Source organism: Chenopodium album, chromosome 13, assembly GCF_948465745.1.
Source record: "Chenopodium album chromosome 13, dcCheAlbu1.1, whole genome shotgun sequence".
Classification (NCBI taxonomy): Eukaryota; Viridiplantae; Streptophyta; class Magnoliopsida; order Caryophyllales; family Amaranthaceae; genus Chenopodium; species Chenopodium album.
The window spans coordinates 54,528,700-54,551,197 of NC_137846.1; the positions used below are offsets into that span (position 1 = coordinate 54,528,700).

General features: G+C 36.8%; 2 protein-coding genes and 1 pseudogene across 4 annotated transcripts; 1 reads left to right on the plus strand and 2 right to left on the minus strand.

The window, feature by feature from the left end:
• The first annotated feature begins 5,305 nt into the window (after nt 1–5,305).
• Nucleotides 5,306–6,087, plus strand: LOC145575812 (early nodulin-like protein 6 pseudogene; annotated as a pseudogene).
• Nucleotides 6,088–6,459: 372 nt separating this feature from the next.
• On the minus strand, nt 6,460–11,233 carry LOC145576983 (poly(A)-specific ribonuclease PARN-like). Its single transcript, XM_081634683.1, has 7 exons — nt 10,593–11,233; nt 9,556–9,686; nt 9,077–9,390; nt 8,643–8,756; nt 8,207–8,333; nt 7,718–7,985; nt 6,460–7,451 (listed from the first exon to the last, which is right to left on the minus strand). The coding sequence occupies exons 1-7, from the start codon at nt 10,943–10,945 to the stop codon at nt 6,614–6,616; spliced, it is 2,145 nt and encodes a 714-aa protein (XP_081490809.1). The 5' UTR covers nt 10,946–11,233; the 3' UTR covers nt 6,460–6,613.
• A 3,321-nt stretch (nt 11,234–14,554) lies between these two features.
• Nucleotides 14,555–21,332, minus strand: LOC145576985 (uncharacterized). Of its 3 annotated transcripts, none has more exons than XM_081634685.1 (18): nt 21,032–21,332; nt 20,855–20,917; nt 20,040–20,194; nt 19,027–19,140; nt 18,683–18,748; nt 18,217–18,300; nt 17,972–18,058; nt 17,595–17,686; nt 17,431–17,491; nt 17,297–17,356; nt 17,137–17,197; nt 16,708–16,815; nt 16,500–16,618; nt 16,338–16,409; nt 16,169–16,254; nt 15,614–15,683; nt 15,266–15,473; nt 14,555–15,039 (listed from the first exon to the last, which is right to left on the minus strand). In XM_081634685.1, the coding sequence occupies exons 1-17, from the start codon at nt 21,234–21,236 to the stop codon at nt 15,342–15,344; spliced, it is 1,635 nt and encodes a 544-aa protein (XP_081490811.1). In that variant the 5' UTR covers nt 21,237–21,332; the 3' UTR covers nt 14,555–15,039; nt 15,266–15,341. The 3 variants fall into 3 exon arrangements, with proteins under 3 accessions (XP_081490811.1, XP_081490810.1, XP_081490812.1); XM_081634684.1 differs by having other exon boundaries at nt 15,587–15,683; XM_081634686.1 differs by lacking the exon at nt 14,555–15,039 and having other exon boundaries at nt 15,339–15,473; nt 15,562–15,683.
• Nucleotides 21,333–22,498: the final 1,166 nt, after the last annotated feature.

The following is a 22,498-nucleotide window of genomic DNA, read 5'->3' on the forward strand; positions in this document are numbered from 1 at the left end:
GGTTTCGACCCCAAGAGTCCCGTCTCCGAAATAATGTCAAGAGCGTACTTACGTTGACACAAAAATAGCCCCTTAGAACTCCTAGCCACTTCAATGCCGAGAAAATACTTGAGTACACCCAAGTCTTTCATGTGAAAACAAGAGCCCAAATAATTTTTGAATAATTGTATAGCATTCGAATTATTTCCGGCCACAATTAAATCATCAACATAAACAAGTACGTTTAGTTGAATGGACCCATTAGTGTAAGTAAAAAGAGAGTAGTCCGGGTATGATTGTACAAAACCATATTTCTTCAAAGCAGTTGTGAGCTTGGCAAACCAACACCTAGGCGCCTGTTTAAGACCATATAAGGATTTTCGAAGACGACAAAAAAGATCAGGGTCATCCGCAGTAAAACCCGGAGGGAGTTTCATATAAACTTCCTCGTGTAAATCACCATGAAGGAATGCATTGTGAACATCCATTTGATGTAGTTCCCAATTTTTCGAGGCGGCTATAGCAAGAAAAGCACGAACAGTTGTCATCTTGACTACCGGGGCAAAAGTTTCATCATAATCAATGCCTTCGGTTTGATGATTACCATACACAACCAAGCGAGCTTTGAGTCGCTCAATGCTTCCATCAGATTTGTACTTAATTTTGTACAACCATTGGCTACCAAGGGCTTTCTTCCCGGGGGGCAATTTCTCCAAGGTCCAAGTACCATTATTTTCAAGAGCACGCATTTCTTCACTCATTGCTAATTTCCAATCTTCATCCTGCATTGCCTCTTTGAAGGAACGAGGCTCTCTACCTGTTGTTATTGCTGCAACAAAATTTCGATGTTTTGCAGAAAACTTATCACAACTAACATAATGTGCTATAGGATATGGCATACCTGAGGGAGGTGGGATGCTTGGAGTAGGTGAAGAAGATGGACTATTTCGAGAAATCCGAGTATGAGTGATAAAATCCTTGTATTTGCTATTTGCAAATTTCTGACGATGCCCACGACCCATAGCATCGGGGTCCGTGGCTGCCATATGCGGCTGCTCTTGTGCAAGAGCCTCGGCCGACTGTGGTGATGGCGCACTGACCACAACCGGCTGCTGCTGAGTGGGAGCCTCGAGAGTGGTGCAACTCTCCTCGGGGTTATATGGGAAAACCAAGTCACCTCCCATATCAATACTTGACTCAAAATTTGGTGTCCAAATATCAATGTTCGTACTCTCAACATCCAAGTAGGGATACACATCCTCAAAAAATCGAACATCCCGTGAGGTAAAAAAAACCTTTTTATCTAAGTCATATAAATACCATCCTTTCTTCCCAAAAGGATAACCAACAAAGACACATTTACGACTACGACTTGCAAATTTATCACCTTTTGCCTTTTGATTATGAGCAAAACACAAGGACCCAAACACACGTAACTCACTAAACGAAGGTGGGGTGCCAAATAATAACTCATAAGGGGTTTTATTATTAAGAAGTATTGAAGGTGTCCTATTTATCAGATGAGCCGCAGCAAGAGCACACTCTCCCCAAAAATAAATTGGTAACCCCCCCTGAAATCGAAGGGCACGAGCAACATTAAGGATATGTTGATGTTTTCTCTCAACCCTCCCGTTTTGTTGAGGAGTACCCACACAAGAGGTCTGAAAAATAATGCCTTGAGCCAAAAAATAATTTTTTAAAGAAAAAAATTCGGTACCATTATCACTTCGTACTATTTTTATTTTCTGAGAAAATTGTCTATCAATCATGGCTATAAAAGACATAAACATCTTAAACACCTTAGTTTTATCAATCGATAAATATATCCAAATGGCACGAGAATAATCATCCACCAAAGTCAAAAAATAGTGAGCACCACAAGAAGAGGGTTCGTCGTATGGCCCCCATAAATCACAATGAACTATTTCAAAAATACGAGAAGCTTTATTATCACTTAAAGGAAATTTGTCTCTAGTGTGTTTAGAACGATGACACACTTCACAATCTTTATTTAAATGACCTCTAGAATTACTGAGAAAAGGTAGGAGTTTTACAACTTTCTCGGAAGGGTGCCCCAATCTTTTATGCCAAAGCTTCAAGTTGGATGAGTCTTCAATAGAAACGGCCGCTATGGATGCCTCCTCTCGAAAATAGTATAGTCCATCCCTTAGATCACCCGTGCCAATCACCTCCCTCGTGCATTGGTCCTGTATAGTACAAGTGATAGAGTTAGTTATGACTTCACAATTGTTTGTAGAGCATAATTGTGAAACCGAAATCAAGTTACAATTTAATTTTGGGACAAAAAGAACATTATAAAGAGTGATTTTGTCCGTCAATTTTACAACTCCTTCTTTCATGGCCACAACACTTTGGCCATCCGGAAGACCAACATTGCAAGACGGGACATCATGAACGTCAACCAAGCAAGAAAGATCGCCGGTTACATGATGGGAGCAACCGGTATCCACGATCCACTTTCCATTCACACGGTTGGTTGGTGGGGATGAATTACCCATGGTGAATTAAAAAAAAAAATTCAAGATTTGTTTATTGAAGCAACCTTAGCTCCGATACCATGATAATGTTTAGAAAATATAGAAGAATTAGAATTGTATTTCTTGATCATAATATTCCACCCAACATCCATATTTATACAAGATCTCTCCTTGAGCAACAAGGAAACCAAAACTTATCTAACTTAGGAAACTAATTATCTTTTCCTAAGATAAACTATAAGAAAATATATCTTGTAATCAAATAATATATCATATCTTTCCTAATAAATACTACTTGTACTTCTTTCAGGAGTTAAAGCATTGATCATAGAATTTTACCATTCTATTGTTATTTATAGGTTTATAGCTATATGTATATGATCAATCCAAGTGGTGCATACTGTTTTCCTATGACTCCTACTCTTACTCCATTAGTCCAAATCATGATATAAAGGTTTGCTTCTTTCTTGTAAAAATGCAGAATTCAGAATGATGAACAAAGATTATAACAGTAGATTTTTAAAATAAATTTAATTGTTTGAATTTTTACCTCTAATCAAATTGTGGACTGCTATCAAATAGGGACGAAAAGAGTATGAGATAAGAAGGACATACATTCACATGTATAAGACGAATATGATTTTGTTGACAGAAGAAGAGAAAGCACACTCCCAACACAGGTAAAGGTTTTTCTTTAGCAAATGATGGGTTGTGCTCTCTCTCTTCTGTCAACACTTCCATCAAGCAAAATTGATCAAATGGACATGAATAGCCTTGTTCCTCGAGTCATTTCGACGAATAGAATGAACTACAAACAAGGCAGCAAAATGTACATTAGAATTACACTTTTATTAAGCATCACAATATCACAAATATATCTATATTATGAGCAAAAGAAAATATGCAAACACATAAACACACAGTATGACAGAAACTTTAGTTAAATTTATTATAATATGGAAGAAAGTAATGGGATAAAGATTATCTATTGGATACATAGACTCTTTCATTTCACCAGAAAAACTCGTGAGGTAAGTCGAATTCATGGAAATTTGAATTTAGGCCAAAATATGTAAAATTATAGATTTATAGGAAAACAACACTTGCAAATGTATCAACACTGAAAAATTGTAGTCGTGTTACTCGTGTCCATGTAACATATAACATGCCCGAAGACATTTGAAGTTGCTTATGTCTAATTGTCTAATTGTCTAATTGATCTTAACTACAACCAAGAACAAAAAAACATAACCAAAATCACGAAAGAAAGGATGAACTAACCTTCTCTACTGTTAGACATTTGAAGTTGCTTATGGCTAAATGTTATTCAACATGTATAAATGAGTCCGAAGTTTAGCACATACATACAAACATACAAACATCTAATTATATAGTTATAAACTGTGCTTACAGGATATACTAAAATCAACAATATCTACTGTAATTTTCTACCAAATTGATGGCTTACAACACAATGATACCAATCAAAATCAACAAAGATTCGAGAATATATACAAGTATTTGAATAATCAGAGAAAAATCTTTATGATAACAATCATATATTTTTGAGATTACATATACAATTACATAGTGAAGGAGAAAAATTTGCTGTTTTACAAAGGTTTTTGTAAGTCAACTGTATCAAGGTGTCTAAGGTCATCTATCTATATCAAAATATTTTAACTTTATAAGTCTATATTCATTAAAATCAAGGGAATATTGTTATAAATTAAGATACTCTATCATGTAATAACAAAAAGATCTATCAACAATTTAAGAATCTCGAGTTTAATTTTTTTTAAAAAGGCCTAGTCAAACTGTCTAAATCTAGGATATATTGTTGGTACATACCCGCTACATTACTTGGATTATCCATGGTCCGTTCTTAATACTACATATTGCATGATTCTCCGGGGGTACTCGTTAGCATGATCCTTTTGTTATGAAATGTTCTTTCTTAAATCACATCGAGTATTCAAACATCATATATATATATATATATATACAATATGTTTATTACGATACAATATGCTCTCCTTAGGTATTGCAATACAAATACTAAGGCAAAATGCAAAACTTGAATGTGCTGTACTTTTTTTTTTTTTTTTTTTTTGAATAAGTGCTATACTTTTTTTTTGAGGAACTTGAATGTGTTACTTAATTTTTATACACGTATTTTCTGTGTGATCTTTGCCAAAAAATAATACAATAACTTTTGTTCATAATATACATTCGGATTATCCTAATATTTATGTTCAATAAATCACGCATATATTCATTTAATTTTATCAATTAACATTAAGTAACAAATAAATTTCACTTTTATTTTTAAAATAAGTAATAGATATATCCATATAAATAAATAATAAAAAAAAAAAAGTCATTACGGAGTATAATTCTCCACCATCAACTTCATAATTCCTGAAAGTTCTATTATGTTTTCCTAACGAAGTTAAAATTTCTAGTAAAAAAAAAAATTATTTTTAAGTTATATCTTAGGAGAAAATAATTTATTTATTAAAAAAAAAGAGAAAATATTTTTATTTTTTTTAATTTAAAAATTAAAAAAAAATTGCATTTTGACTGAAATCACGTTCAAACCACTATTTAATTAATGAGCTAAAAACTTCCCTCAATCTTTCCCCACTTTTCCCTCCACTTCCCCTTACTTTGACCAACACTTAAAGTAACTACCTTAACTGCCACTTTTACTCTTCTATATAAACTGCAAAACTCTTAAGTACTTGCACTTACATTTGCTTCATTCTTTGCGCTTTCTTTACTTTCTCTGCATAAACATACTCTGATTTCATCAACAAGAAAAAAAAATGACCGCGTTTTCAGCAAACAAAGCTTCCAAATTTTCTCTGATTTTCGCCGTCCTCTTTGTCTCCTTGGCTGTCTCCCATGTTTCCTGCTTTCAGCTTCAAGTAGGAGGTGACAGCGGATGGGTTAAGCCTGATGGAAGCGAGTTCGAGACTTACAATGAGTGGGCTGAGCAACACAGGTTTCACATTGGAGATACTATCAGTATGTTTTCTTGCATATGAATGTTACAAAACAATCTTGCTTATCTGATTTTTGTATGTTATTAGGTTTGTTTAATTGTTGGATTTGGTAATTTTGTAGTGCTTATTATCTAAAATTGTACTGTAAGTCAGTTTCTGACAATCTGATTGTTTGTTTTTTACTGATAGATTTCAAGTATAAAAAAGACTCAGTGCTCCTGGTTGAAAGAGTTGACTATGAGAATTGTGATGTGAGCAACCCAATCTTGAAATTCGATGATGGGGATACTGTCTTTGAGTTTGATCGTTCGGGTTTTGTATACTTTATCAGTGGTGAACCAGATCACTGTCTAGCAGGTCAGAAGATGATAATCCGCGTCATGGTGCAAGCTGCTGCTCATCAGCCCACTGCCGCTGCCCCTGCCCCTGCCCCTGCACCCTTGGCTGATGGACCAACTGGGGGTCGTGATGGCGGAGATGGGTTCATCACTGATTCATGGGGTCCTACCCCTACCAATGCCAGTGATATTCTGTCTGTCACGTCTTATTTTATGACGCTGTTCATGGGTGTCGTGATCGTGCTTTATCTGTTCATGGATTAAGGAAGTTCTTTGAAGTTAGGAATGTTTTTTTTTATTGCTTTAGAGTTTAGACCTTTAGGGCAGAGTGCTATTAATCTATTTTAGTTTATTCATGTTGTTCTCCTCTGCTGTTTGAGGAATATTTGTTTTAATTTAGTGCCGTTGGACTTCGATTATGATTTTAATATTAAAATGAAATAGTGAATTTATTTTACTGCATGTCTGCATCCTTTTTCTGCAACTTTAGCTGTTCTATACGTCTGCTTACTTTTCCTGCAAAAATAATGGTTTTTATGATGGACAAATTTAGCCACAAAATCCATCTGAAACACACCAAATTACACAATAATTTGCTGAATCTCAAATTTCAACAGACTAAAAATTGAAAGTCAAGTCCCAGACACATCAATATAGAACGATCAAAATTTCCCTATATTATTTCCAACATGTCTTACACTGAAATGATACAGGGGTACGTTTTACTATCAAGTATGAATTTCAGAAATCTAATCAATTTGCTAAGATTCGAATGGTTACACTAAATGGCCTATGAATTACAAGAACTTGTGACTTTCAACTCTCTGTTGGCTTCAGAATCAGGAGAGTACAAAATCTTGTCAAATACATTCTGATCAGATGTGCACTTCTGAACATCTACCTTCGATTTGGTTGCTTTGCAAATCTCTGGTGATAGACTTGACCTTTCAGTTTTCCCGGTAATTTTCTCTGGTTCTAGGTTCTGGCTATCTGTTTCAATTTCTATTAATTTGGTCTTCCAATTAATTCCAATTGCCTCCGCTTGCTCTGCAAACAAGACCTTTGAAATTGGGGAACTACAGATATCCTTGTAAACTTCATATCCAGCAGCGCGGGTTTTTCCACCTTCCAACAACTTTGATAAAGGATGTAGGACAGAGATGGAATAATCACTTGTTTCTAAACTTTCCTTTAAGGTGAGGAAGCTAGCAGCCAAGTCTGCCGTACTAAACTGAACAAACACTGCAGTTTCATCCAAGTTATAGATGCAAGCAACTGAGTGTACACCAAACACTTTACAGATGCAATTTTTTATCTTGCCTGCCCTGAGTTTTGGGTGAAATCCCCAGATCAATACGATGCTAGGATGCATTATGTTGAGAAACCTCCTTTTAACAGAATTGATAACGGGAATTTCATTCACATCACCAGTGCTTAGATTGATTACATCTCCCGAACTCCAACTGAGATAAAGCTGATTAACATATTTTTGAAGATTCTCACTGTTTAATACCTTCTCAGAAGAGAAATCAACACCCAGATGACTGCAAGCTTGAGCAAAGATACACCCGGTCATGAATGCGTCATAACCAGCTTCATGCCTGGCCCCAGAGTTCCAATTTGAGGACCTGGAAAAAGACACTGGAATAAATTGGTTTCACATAAAAAACGTAAAGTGGAAAGTAGCTATCAGAAACAATGTGAATAATTGCAAATGACACTGCCACACTGGTGCAAACAATGTCTTACTGAAAAATTGAAAAATTATCTACAATAAAAGGTCCATCTCCAGTTTGATTTTCAGATTGCCCTCAAGAATCAAGACAGACATGTTGAAAGACTCAAAAGAAGCATTTTATGGAAAATTGGATACAAGGCAGTTCAGGTGACAAACCTCATGTCATCCACTTGAACCTCCACCTTCACACAAGGCTGTATGCCCAAAACAGAGGATTTTCCGGAGGCTATCTCAGGGCACATCAGAGAAAATGAGGAGGCCAATGATGTGCTGGCATTATTCATACATTTTTGAAGGCTTGCGTCCGCATTCAACAGTACTTTCGTGTCAACAATTTGTGGAAAAGAATTGTGGATGTTTAGCACAAACTTTTCAACAGTTGATGGAAGAGGACCAAAGAATTTATGGTAAATGTGAGCCATGTCTGCCACAATTACAATATGCCATATCTCAGATGACAAGAAATGACACTAGTAAGGACTTTAAGTGCAAACATTATAATATGGTGATGGTGTAGGACTAATGCTCCCACCTCTCACAAAGTCACAATTAAAGTGGGGACGGTTACCAATTTTTTTTAATGAGAGGTAGGCTGTGGGGGTGTTGGTCCCAGACTGCCTGAGCATGTAAGCAAGAAAAATATACCTAAAAAGCAATTGTGACCTACAATTAGCTTATTTTCAGCACAGAGGAGGTCAATGACATGCCGGAATCCTGCAGCTGCTTTTACTTTTCGCCTTGCGTGCTGGTGAGACTCATTCTTTATCTCCTCCTGCAAAAGAAGGAAAAATTATAAATGTGGCAAGCAGAAAAGGCTGCACAAAGCTAGTTATTGTCTGCCAAATACTAAATCTAGCTCGCTTCAATAAACAAAAGAGATATCGTTTAGTAAGACGGCTAAGACCTAATCATGCCAAGCAGATTCAAAAAGAAACAAACAATCCTAATACAATGTCTGCAACAACCAACACAATCCCCGCATGTATCCCATCATGACAGGCTACACTGACCTACTAATTAAGATGGGCCAAGGAAAAGTAATTAATGTAGTAATTATCAGTGTAATTGACATTTTTCTCACCATAAGTTTAATCTTGTCATCGTCGGACTCTACATAAACAACAAGCTTCTGCAAGATGGAACTTTCATCATGAGCACGAACGAAAACAAGATCCTTAAAGTGCTTCCTTATGACCTGCAATTGCAGTGTTAAATTAGTGGAATTTCAAAATATAACAAAATAAATACCAAAAAAAAAAAAAAAAAAAAAAAAAAAATCTGGTGCCAACTGTTACAGGAAGACAAAATAACTAGCTATGTCTAAGGCATTAAGTTCTATGAAATGGACAATAGATGTCATCACACAAGTTACTATTGTATTAGCATCCCAAAGTTCAAAATCTGGTGCAACTCGATCAATATCAGTGTACTAACACAACTGCAGACAAGATATTCAACCTGAAAATTGAAATAAAAAGACATGATGCATGTAAAAAATGTGATTCAAAGGATTACCAATTCCATCAACTTCAGCTGATGAGAGGTGAACCCGTTCAATCTAAGAGCAGGACGCATATTAAAAAATATGGTTTCAAATTGTTGTTTAGATTTTACAGCACTTGGAAGCACAGCATTTGTATTTCTGTTGAGTAGCAACATATCATGCCAACCACTGAGCCGATTTTTCATCCGTTCTGAGAACAGAACATCAGCTACATTACTCAAAGGTATATCTCTAACTTCATTAACATTTTGCCATTTCCCGTTATATATTGAATTCAAGCGACTCAAGGCCTCATCTTCCTGTCCTCTGGATAAATAAGACACTCCTGAGATTATGCAACGTGTAAATTTACCACAAAAAGTTGACATCATTGTGACTATAATTTTCTATGAATATAAGTCTGAATGATGAAACTGGCATGCTTGCATCCACCCAAACCGGAACTAACACATACGTAAGAATCAAAAGAGTGATGAACCACATATGTTACCTTCATGTATACATGTATTGAAGTCAAACTGATATTGTGCCAAAAAGTCAATCGAACTTGTCTGGCACAAAAATTCATGTGACGGGCCATCAGTGGGAAGCTCTTGACGTGGAAATATGTAAAAATTATGCCTGCCAATGAGACGATATGACATTATTAGATGGAGTAACCCTTCATGTGCCTTTCAAACGATTGAGATTAACTTATTACTTTCATAATAACATTTGGACTTAATTCTGATGCACTTGATTACCCATGTTCCAAATCACTTTGATTTATGTATGTCCAGCAATTTACAATAAAATTAACACCTACCTACCAAGCAGAGATATCAAATATAGGTAAATCAAAGCATGACAAGCATCCTTAAAAATTGCAAGATTTAAGCACAAATAGCAGGAACAATAACCGCAGTTAGGACAATAACTATCTCAAGACCTTGATATTCAACAGCTATACTCGCTATTACCTTGCAATGATGAGCACCATACCTAGCAGACGGACGAACTCGAGTTGGGGAGGGGGTCTAGATTTCCCTCCATCTATAATAGCTATCACTCTTATCACTAATCTGGTTGTTACAAGCTTCCAATTTACCATTATTTAATAAGGTACCACATAATTTCCAATTTGTTATCCTCACACTCTCTCATCAATTCATCATTCAATTTAAGAAGGGGCATCCTAAAAAATTCAATCATAAACCATTATTATCGAGAAAAAGCAACATTTTTACTCAAACATCCGAAAACTACGCAGTGTTAGCATAACCATAACCAATACCAGGGCGACGCATTCGACAAAACAAAGCTGCTTAAATACACTACTTCTACATCCTCCATTACAGCACAACACTAAAATTCAAATATTATCATCAATCCTAACACTATAACTCCTTCATTCAATCAGCTCAGCTAAAATCACTGCTAAATTCAAAATTTATGCACAAATTAATAACATTCCCAAATTAAAATTTCAAAAAACACTATAAAATAACAAATTCAATAGAAAATGAACAAGATAGAGAGATTACTAACGGATGAGCAACGAAAGAGTTTTTCAAGGAATCCCAGCGAAAGGGGCAAACACCAAACTGAACAACAGCAAATTTCTCAGCAGAATCCTTAATTTTAAGGTACCGAACATCGTACCGATCGAACTCGAACGATTCACGCCAAGGAGAACTCGTAACTCCAGTCATCTCCAAATCAATGGCGACGAAATCAGCAGCTTTGACATGGGTAGTAAGGTCGACTAGGGTTTCTTCAAAATTGGATTTTGTTACATTTTTCAATGAGAAATTTGTTGTTGAAATTGAAGAAGAAGAAGTTAGGGTTCGAATTAGGGCGGAGGAGAGAGAAATTGGGGAAACTCTGATGAGCTTCTTCATTTCTTTTGTGTCTCTGTTTCAGCTCATTGCATTTATTTATTTTTTTTTTTTACAAAGAGAATTACAAAAGCACTAAAAGAAACACGAAGCAACTCCCTACGACGGCTAGTAGTCGCAAGAGAGTGAGCTTCAACAACAGAACTAGGAACCTTTCTAAAATGACATGAAAGAAAGGACAACAAATTCTGGCGAATGTCACGAACAAGCCAAACCACCGAGATGTCCGATGGCGTAGCTTCCAAGAGCAATCTAGGAATAATCGCACAGTCTGATAAAATTAGCACACGAGTAAACCCCCGTTGAAGAGCATGCTTAAGACCCAAATGACAAACAATCAATTCCAAATGCAGAGCAAAACTAGCCACACAAGCCCGAGCCCCACCACCTAAACAATGATAAGGCACCAAATTCCAAAAACACCAGCCTGCCCCCGCATTATGAGTCTCCTTGTCCAGGCTCCATCAAACATCAAAGTAAAATCACACACATCACTCAGCTTCCCTCTTAGAACATAATAAGAGGGAAAAGAAGAGAACCCCGGAGGAGAACCAACCGAACTATCAATGGTAGTGCGTGCCTCCTTACTTGACCAGCTGGAAGCTACCTCAAGCACAGAGGAGGGAGAATAAACCTCCGAGCAGAATCTAACATTATTTCTAGTCACCCAAATAACCCAGCATATCCCAAAGAAGCGATCTAATATAGACCAATCCTTAGAAGCTGCATAACCAGACACTATCTCTGTAAACCACTCATGAAAAGGAACAGAAAGGGAGGAAGAAGTGGGTGGAGCCCAAGGCCCAGAGCTCCATAACATATGGGTAAACGAACAGTCTCGAAACAGGTAATCAACCGATTCAGGAGCCTGGCCACAAAACACACAAGTAGAGTCAATAGGCAAACCTTTCCGCACAAGTAAAGTTGTCGTGGGAATAGCACTATGTAATACTTTCCAAGTAAACATCTTCCATTTAGGAAGAATAGGCAAACCCCATAAACGCTTCCACCAAGCCTCGGGAAGCCCAACAGCCCCCACGGCAAACTGCTGAGAAAGCAGACATGAGTAAGCCGACTTCGTGGTGAAAGAACCATCCCGAATATACTTCCAGTAGACAAATTCATCAATCCTTTGCTTGGGACGCTCTAAAGCAAGAATAGATGACGTAACGGGCGGAGGAAACAGATGTTGAACCAAAGATACATTCCAGGACATAGAGCCTGGAAGCAATAACTCAGACACCATACTGGGACGGTCCACAGCTGGAACAGTATCCTTAAAAACAATGTCAATCTTAGGAATCCACGAATCATTCAGAATACTAACCCTGTCTCCAGAACCAACCTTCCAAACCGCCCCCATAGAAAACACCGAACCACCCTGTAGTAGACCATAACTACCCCAAGAAGGACGAGCAGAAGAAATAGTGGGATTAGTAGAAAGCAAAGAAGGGTATTTCGCCCTTAGGACCTTGGAAACTAGAAGTTGAGGATGATGCATAAGACGCCAAGATTGCTTGGCAAGCAAGGCCAAGTTAAACGAGCGGAGAGTTCGGATCCCCAGACCACCTAAACCTTTAGGAAGATGCAACTCAGAAGAAGAGGCTAAAGCCATACCTTTCGACTCTTTGCCCAATTTCCACCAAAAACAAGCAATAAGGTTATCCAACTGATCGCAGACAGTAGAAGGAACCTTAAACACTGAAAGAATATGGTTAAAAGATGCCACCAAAATGGAGTTAATAATAACCAATTTTGCTGCTGCGACAAGCCAAGGGTGGCAAAGGACGACAGGCGTTGGACAACCTTATCAACCATAAATTGAAAATCCTTACATTTACTACGACCCAGATCCACCGGGAGACCTAAATAATTGCCAATGGAAGGACGAGCCTGCATATTGAGCGCCGATGACAGGAAATCCCTAAAATCGTCAAGTGTATTGCGACTGAATATAACAAAGGACTTTTGCAAATTTATCATTTGGCCAGAAACCGAGCAGAATTCATTAGTCACTGATAGAATTTGCTCACAGACGGCCGGAAAAACAGTAAGGCATCATCTGCAAAGAACGGATGAGAAATAGAAAGAGCCCTGCGAGAAATACGCAAATCTTGAAACAGGCCATTCCGTTTGTCCCGTTGAAGCATCAAGGAGAAAACCTCCATGCATAACACAAACAAATAAGGAGATAAAGGGTCACCCTGGCGTAGACCACATCTCGAACAAAAGGGTTTGGTAGGAGAACCATTAACTAGAATCTGATACGAAACTGTAGTGACACACTGTTGTAAAATATGGACCCAGTAGGGGGGAAACCCAAAATGGCGGAGAGTCTCCTAGAGAAATCCCAGTTAACCCTGTCATAGGCTTTATTCATATCAAGCTTTAACGCAGCAGAACACTGAGTAGAAGAAGAAGTGTCCATGTAAGATAAAAGTTCATGAGCCAATAAACTATTATCTGCCATTAGTCGACCCGGGACGAAAGCTGTCTGAGAATCCGAAATTAGAGAAGGTAAAACCCGACGAAGCCTATTTGTCAGACACTTAGCAATGCACTTATACAAGACATTGCATAAACTAATTGGACGAAACTGGGAGGGAGTTTATACAAAATCTCACCTTTTGGTTATTTGTAAAACTTTGACTTTTATGTTTGACCATGTACAATTTCCAAATCGAAACCAACACGACAAAAAAACGAAGTTACTAAGAGAAAACATGAAGTTGATACCACATGATTTGAAACCAACCCGAACACGATCTATTTAGACAAAGTGGTCAAATTATGCAATTATCCTATACTTTAGTGGTCAACTTATGCAATTATCCTATACTTTACATGGTTTCTGATAGATTTTGTGAGCAATACGAAATTGACACGAGACTAAACATGAGCACCACACGACACAACTTTTTATCAGCTCTAATTGTAACTATATGTTCTTATGATAATATGATGTAAAGTGTAATTACGGAATACACTTTAGATAAAATTTACTATATGGGATAGGATATTGAATTGTATGGAATGATTTTGTTATAGGTTTAGACAATATTTTGTTTTTTAAGCGATTATTGGATTAAAGATAATTACTGGATAGTTTTATGTATGAAAAGTAGTTTTCAAACAATTCGTAATACAATTCATTATTAGTTCAATTCAGGTTTTTGTTCTGCTACACTATAATTATTCCATATATGGTGTCTGTATACATGTCTTCATCAGTAGATTCAAGATCATTTAGGAGTCATCCTCCATTAATAAGACTTCAAATCGATGCATAAACTTATTTGATACAAGCGTGGTCATGGAGCGAATGCAGATTCATAGCAATGCCAAGCTCCTCCTAATGATAAAAGCTATGGATTCTTCCCGAGGAGGTGATCATGGGAGGAATAAGAATACCGATACCATTGGTTATGTAGGGAATTCTGTGAAAGTGTGAAACAAGGGGAAGCTAGATTATAATGGGTGAAGCCATAAAAGCGTTGCACCTGCCAGATACTTCATAGTTCCATGCACTATAAGTCTATAAGATTATGAGAAGTTTGTAGTGGGAAGGGGAGTTTTTACCATCAAGGTCAGATATCTTTTGTCAGAATTCAGAAATTCCAATAAAACAGCAGAAATTTTCAAAAATTAATGAAGAATTACGCTACAATGCTACATGAATGAATGTTGAGCGTTTTCTAATGCATAATCAACCATTCGTGTTATATACACAATGAGTTTGACAAATTAGGTGTTATATATACCATAATCAACCATAAGAGGGGTGCAGCTAAATGGGAGCCCAATCTAACTAACAGTACACCCCTCACCCCCTCCCCTCTATTTGTCTCTCTCTCCCAATCGTGTGCAATTCCATGCTACCAAATTAGCACCTATTTTCCCCATTGGTGGTTGTTCAGCAAGGTCTTGGATTGTTGACACGAGACACCCATATATGAAAAGGGTACAGTAGATGTTCAATATTCTTGTCTCTGTGGCCTGACCTTCAAATCAGGACCAATAACAGCCTGCTAAAACTTCAGGCCAACCAGGATGTGCTGCTTGTTTAACTCGTTCTGGGACAAGTATTTGACATCATCCTGTATCAAAAAGGACAAAGCAATTGGCACGCCAGCTAACTTATCAGTAAAAAATTCATCATTATCCTACTGCTCAAAGTTAACAATTAAAAGAGAAAAGGTTGCATATTAGATGCAAAAGAATAACATTCAAGTTAACTGATTGAAGATAAATAGCAAGAGACTGCTTAGAAATGAAAAAAATTGCACATAAGATTTTGTAAGTGTGGCATGCCTTCAAGAATACCTCATCAGCTGGTTTTCCTTAATTTTTTTCATTAGTCAGTCTCTGGAGCTGCTACATCAGATGGCTTCTCCCATGCTTACTGTGATTGAATTAGACGTGCAGCAAATGCACCATCCATTGAATGCTTCACTGGACACGAGCGAAAGAATCCTTGTTCAGTTGAAAAGTCAGATGGAACATATCTGTGAACAGGGTCTATTTGGAATTCCTGTCACCCAGCAAATAACAAATTAACATAGAGACGGGCATCCAGCCAACAATTATATAAAATGGAAAATACTAATTTTATAATTTACAGCTAATAAGAATAACAGCTCCAACCGGATGTCTAATAAGAAATGCAGATACCCTGTCTTCATTTTCTTCACGATCAATGGAGCAGGTACTGTACACAAGCACACCGTCTGGTTTGACTAGCCTGTGGATGTTAAACCAGACCGACAAAAGGAAAAAATGGAATATTATGAGTCCACAATTAGGAAAAAGAGCCATTTAGGCCATGCTTGGATTGGGGTTAATAAAAGTCAAACTTAGCAAAATGAAAGTAAATACAGGGGAGGTGGAGATAGTGATGGTGTGAGTGTAAGGAGATTTATGTAGTGGTAGTGAAGTGATAGGTGAAGAAAGGGGAACAATTACCCTCATTTTGGGGGTTAATAATTACACTAGGGGAGGGTGGGTAACTATTACCCTTATTTTGGGGGTAATGATTTCCACCTTTCTTATGTTGTTCATTGACACCTTATCTCCCTACAATAATACCTCTAATCACCATTTTACCCTATTTTGACTTTTATTACCCCCTTAATAATCTATTACCCCCAAATCCCCAATCCAAGCATGGCCTATTAGAAAAAAGTCAATTATATGCACTTTCAGAGGCAGGGTTAATTTTGATCTCACTTGCAGGCAGCATCCAACAGCTCATTCTGCAATGACTTTAGCTCTTGCATATCCTCCAGCTTTCTATTCCAACGCAAATCTGGCCTCTTCCGAGAGAAAATAAAATAAAATAGATCAACGATTCGATCTCAAAAATAGTTTTGAATGGAAGAAAAGCAGTACCACTTACTTTAGATAGTACACCGAGGCCAGAACATGGAGCATCTAGCAGAACTTTATCAAACTTCAATTTGTTGCTGTCCTGATGCAAATAGAAAAAATTGCTTAAGTATTTTCTATAGGAAACAAGAGGGAGACAGCAAAGCTAATATCACACATTACAATGACTTACTGCAAAGGAGCGAAGATCAGCATGGATGCAATTGATCACACTATCAACTGACTGCAACTTGGCTGTTTCTTCAAGAATTCGTAGACGACCTTTATTTATGTCAACCGCTGATATCATACCTGAAAAGCTAGAGATTTAGAATCCAAAACCAGCATCATCAGTAATTTAACTGTTGCTAAAGAAAAATGCCTATTTGCTCATGATATACCTCGGCCATTCAAGCGAGATGCCATGAAGAGTGTCTTCCCCCCAGGAGCAGCACAACAATCAATAATGCAATCATCAGGCTGTGGATCCAGAACAGAAACAGCTAGACCTGCAGCAAAGCAAAGATGTATAATAGTATTACACTTAACGATTGTGTGAGATGGTAAGGTCATATATTTTTCAGAAATCTTATCTTCCTTTATATTCTTTTAAAGAAGTAGAGAATAGGATGGATTATCTATCAATATGAGAACAATGGCATTAGATAAGATGGTCTTGATCCAAGTAAAATAAAATACAAGTATGAAATGACGAGATGTGCACAGCATGAACTGAATAGTGAATGTTTTCAGTGTCAGCATATCAAATTACTATAAGATCTAGAAGGCATTGTTTATGAAGCAATAAAAATAATTTTAAATATACTGACCTGCACTCTCGTCCTGAACTGAGCATAAACCTTCTTTTAGGAATCCATTTTGTATCACACTCTGAGATATGAGAAACAAATCAGGAAATAAATTGGTCCTAAGATATTAAACATTTCACAATAAACATAAATTATTATGACTAGAGTCACAAGACAGCACCTGCATCCCTCTTCTGATACGCACAAAATCATCCAAGTGCAAGGAAGGTTCATGTGGTACCTAAAGACAAAGTATTATGATGTGCATAGAATTGAAATAGGATGTCCAGTATATAAGAGGGAAGAGTCATTAACCTTCAGCACATTAAGCTTCATAACAAGGTCTTCTCGAGTTAATCCTTTTGCAATATTGGCCCTTGCACCAAGAAAAACAGATGCAGAAACAAGTAAATAGCAGGATTAGTATCACAACAAAGCCTTAAGGAAATCATGACTAGGAGGATAATAAAAATGCCAACCGCAAGCTGAAACTTGGATCAGTGTTATTCCATATCATTAATTTGATAGCTGCTTCTTGTCCAAGGTACTTGGTCCACCGTCTTACCATCCACTGGTGGGGGGAGGAGGGGTTATGAGGAAAAGGGAAACTAGTCAGCATTAACGTACAATTATTGTAATACCCTGAAAGCATAGCACCGCTTCCTGGTCAACATATACAACTATCACACTCACAACTGGATTCATGCTGCATTTTTTGTTATGTGGTGGTGGGGGGAGGGGGGAGGTGAGCAGGGAAAGCATAATATAAGACTACCATGAATATTGCCCCATATTCTCAAGTATACAAGCATAAAAAGTTTCAGCTGCTGTTTTAATGTATTCATTGTGAACTCACCACTGGATGGGAATGAGTAGTAGCAAGGGCACGTGCTTGTGCGCGGTCATTACCATCCAATTTAGGTACAGGAAGGGAATCTTTATCCTGTAAAGAGAAAAAACTTAATGTTCTAAAATATATAAAGGATGAATAACTTAATTATAAAAATCCACTCCCAGAAAAGAATGGTGGCTTTTTACTGGTTTGCCACCCCAATCTCATTAAATTGCAAAGATTGATTTGATATCAAGAAATCTTTAAACCTTAAGAGAAACTAGTTTTCGGAGGATCCCATTCACCATGTTTCCTGCGCCTGGTCTAAGTGCAAACTTGGCAAGATTCACATTCTGCATTAAAACCCAGTGGTAAGAGCACATGTCTGAACCTAAAGAACAAATAAAATAAGCCTCCAAAATCTAAGAAATATTGATTTGGGAATATTGAACAATGCAACCCTCTTCAGTTGCATACAATAGTACAAAGTCACTGCAAATAAAGCCACTGGGAATCACCATTCACCCTGCTAGGTATTAACATGCATCAAGTGACCATAAATATAGCAATATTTACATGCAAATGCAAGCTAGAAGGAAACAACAACAACGAGAATTATAGCAAATAACTATGTACAGCAGTATGAAATCATGTGTATTCCATATTAACTCCATAACAAGTATACACTATATCTACGAGACATGACTCATGTAGCAAAGATGAGTAAAAACTAACCTCGTCAACAACAGCATATGGAGGCATCTCCCGTTTAAGAATCTCATAAAATCCAATCCTAAGGATCTAGAAACAAAAATAAGTTAGTATACGTCTCATAGAATTCTACAATGAATATATAATTATCACTTTTTAAGGTCAAAGCTATCCAACATTACAGTATAACAACTACACCTTAATAAACCAGATAACAGCTTTTGAAACAATAAGGCATTTGGATATTTACTTACCAAATTAACCAAATTTTATATCTTTAGCTTAAAAGTGATACTTGCATCACTGATTTCCAGGGGAAAAAAAAAAATTAGATTAAGCCTTAGCAGAAGCGCTTTCGAGTGATATACCTGTAGCAGCAGAGGTTCCATGCTCCTAAAAGAGCCTTCATCATGACACAACGAAAGAATCAGATAGTCCAGATATTTTCTCCAGCGAATTGCACCGCCAACAATGTCAGTAACCTAAATATCAAGATGAACAGTTAGAAGCAATAATGCTCTTCTATAGAACAATACAAAAAGTTTCATGCACACGCCTTTAGTTCTTAGGTTTATCAATCAGGCTTGAGGTACAAAAAGAGCTAGTAGCTGTATCTGATGTTTAGACAGAGTACACAAACCTAGGTTGGGAAGGGTTGAAGTTGGAGCACCTACACAAAAGGAACTTGATTGAATCCAAAAAAGACAAAAGCCATGCATGGTTCATAACTGGTATATAAGTTGAAGTGCGAAAAAAATCATGTAGGTGCACCTCAGCTTTATTTAGAATAAGTATCTACAAACCCTGGATGGAAAGTTGGTTAGAACATGTTCACTAAAGGAACTCATTTTAGTCCTAGAACCACTTTTTCAGTGCCATATCTGCATATCATCAACCTAAGTTTTTGTGAACACTTGTACGAATACCACAGTATTCAGAAGTACTCATTATGAGTCCAAGACTCACAACAAAAGGCCCTATACTTTTCTTTACTCACCACCAAAGAATAAACATCATGAAGATACAAATATTCTGCAGATGAAAGATCACACATTCCCACCATATTCCTAGTGGAGGGGTGTCCACCAATGGAGGAGGCATCCATGAAGGTGCCTCCAAGCGATGGGAGTAACTGTGAAATTATACCTATACATTTGCTCTTGTTTGCTAAGTTGCATCAAACGCAAGTCACAAAAGAGCAAAAAGAAATAAGCAGCATCTTAACAATATTCAGGATATATTTGCTCTTAAAATTTAGCAATTGCCTTGAAGGGTCTAAACTCTAAAGTAGCTTTAAGACTCAACTTCTGCCATTAATGCAATAGGAAAAGATAGGATATGAACTATGAAATTTAGGAAGACAGAGAATAGAATAGAAGACCAATCTGAGATCTCTTTCTTCAAGGTCTCTGGTGCGAAATCCAAGAGTCCTTTCAACGTATTCCATCTCGTTGTTCCCTGAACCCTTGCCTCTTTCATTTAGAAGATCAGCAAAAGCACCACCAAACTCAATCCGCATCAACCTCACAGCAGCCACTAAATTTACACACAAAACCAAACCAAAAGACTTTTTAAAATCGAAATAATCTTCCCTATGACAAACACCACTTGCATAACCTATTGACCTATTGTGCACAATATATATGAGCATTTGGATAATTAGACACGATGGCAACAATTGCATGACCTTGGCACATATATGCCTTCCAAGTGCTCCAACTAAGCATTAGAATTCCATTACTTTTAAACTCAATAATTTAAAATAGCAAGCTGGAAACTTAAACAAATCAGATGACAGTCCAGAAGAACTTTTACTTAAGTGTATAAAGACGGCAAACTTATTTAAACAATAGGTTCAGCCCAAGTTTGATGAGAGTACAAGATATGCTATATTCTTATTTATGAATAATACCAACATGTTGCCAGATGATATAGAGGGTAAATTAAAGGTAACCAGGTATTTCAACACTCTATAATTGAACTATGATTGTGATAATATTGAAAGTTTGAAACATAATTCAAACCACCCTATGGATTAAATCAAACCATGAAAGAATCACATGAATCATAAAATTTTCCACCCACATTATATAAATGCAGAACAATCAAAATCATGTCAACTAAAACATTTAAAAAAAAAAGTAACAGCAGAATTTGCAAGATGTATTAAAAAAAAAAATGAATAAACTTAAATACCAGCTCTATGGGGTGAAACCTGCACATTCAGCTTCTGGGTTTTCATTGGAGAATCAAGAACACCTGAAAACCAACCATTTAGAAGAAAAATTCAAAAAAGAAGAAAAGCCCATTTCTTCAATTGAGTTTAAAATTGTTAAAATTGAAGAAAATAAACTTAAATTTCTCAAATTTGACCTGTCTTTTTAAGCTTGGGTTTAGAAGAAGAAGAAAAAGGAGGGTTATTCTGATTATGAGCATGGTTGATAATTGCAGGAAATGAAAGTGGGGAAGTAATGAATGAGGTTCTTGTGAAATTGGGTTTAGTGGGATTGAAAGGGAAACAAAGATCAGTTTCAGAGAAGAGAGAGAATGGATGAAAGTTGGTGATGGTTGCCGCCATTGTTGGCTGTTAAGCAAAGCTTTTTTACAAAAAATTTAGTCGACTAGAGCAGATAAGCTACAACAAGAAATCGAAAGGGTGCACTGATTTTTTTTTTTTTCCTTTTAAATTTGTCAAATAAAAGGGAGACCCCCTATTGCAAATTGATGCACCCGACGACTTGAGTTCGATTTGTTTGGACACAATAATTTAGTAGAAGTTAAGGGCTTGTTTGGCATTGTTTTTTGTTTTTTATTTTTTTGAAAACAAAAAACCAAAAACAGAAAACAAGAAAAAGGTGTTTCCACTTTTTTGTTGTCAGTTTTCAAATTTATCATGATTTTAATAAGTTTGTCTAATTTTTGTTTTATTATATGACATATATCATATGAGTTTGAAATCCAAAAAACAAAAAAAAAAAAAAACAGAAAACCACAGCGATATCAAACGAACCCTAAGTTAAAAATAGACTTGATTAGACTTTATTGACCCCGGCCCAAGTATTGTACACATAGAGTCATGATGTACAAATTTTTCGCTAGAACCAGGTGTATCTAGTATTACCTACACCCCAAGAAAGTGATTTTGTTTTAGAGATTTTTCTGTTGCTAGTGCAATTTCTTCTCGTATATCACTCGTTGTTGAAATTGTAATAAATTTCCAGATTTTTTTCCAGAATTGTGCAATTTGAAAAGGTTTGATGAGAGAGAAAATAACAGTGAAGAACAATGTAGAAACTAGAAAGTGATGACTTTTTTATTTTTTGTTTCATTTTTTTGTATATATATGTGGGGTAGGGGAATTAACCATGTTTAGTTGCAAGTTACTGTGGTAACTGTTCTAACTGATGCGGTTAGTGTGGTTTAGGGCTAGTCTGGTAATTTTGGGGGGAGGGGGGGGGGAGTAGGCAGCATTGCCTAGAGGGGGTTGTAGGCATTAGGAATTACACCAAGGCAGCAGCTACACGCCTATTCTTGCGGCCCAAATCAATGCTCGCTTAAATGGGCCCGGCAAACATCACGCCCAGCAGGACTAATTCCTAATGCCTACAACCCCCTCTAGGCAATGCTGCCTACTCCCCCCTCCCAAAATTACCAGACTAGCCCTAAACCACACTAACCGCATCAGTTAGAACAGTTACCATAGTTCCTTGCAACTAACCATGGTTAATTCCCCTACCCCACATAAATATACAAAAAAAATGAAACAAAAAATTAAAAAAAGTCATCACTTTTTAGTTTCTACATTGTTCTTCACTGTCATTTTCTCTCATCAAACCTTTT

Bases quoted from the DNA above. Each gene is read 5' to 3' on its own strand.
- LOC145576985 (XM_081634684.1), bottom strand. From the start codon at position 21,236: ATGGCGGCAACCATCACCAACTTTCATCCATTCTCTCTCTTCTCTGAA. The intron at 20,918-21,031 runs GTCAAATTTGAG...GTTGGTTTTCAG, and splicing joins ACCCAAGCTTAAAAAGACAG to GTGTTCTTGATTCTCCAATG. The intron at 17,492-17,594 runs GTTGGCATTTTT...TCTTGGTGCAAG, and splicing joins GATCCAAGTTTCAGCTTGCG to GGCCAATATTGCAAAAGGAT.
- LOC145576983 (XM_081634683.1), bottom strand. From the start codon at position 10,945: ATGAAGAAGCTCATCAGAGTTTCCCCAATTTCTCTCTCCTCCGCCCTA. The intron at 9,687-10,592 runs GTTAGTAATCTC...TCTCATTGGCAG, and splicing joins AACTCTTTCGTTGCTCATCC to GCATAATTTTTACATATTTC. The intron at 9,391-9,555 runs GTAACATATGTG...GCATAATCTCAG, and splicing joins CAATACATGTATACATGAAG to GAGTGTCTTATTTATCCAGA.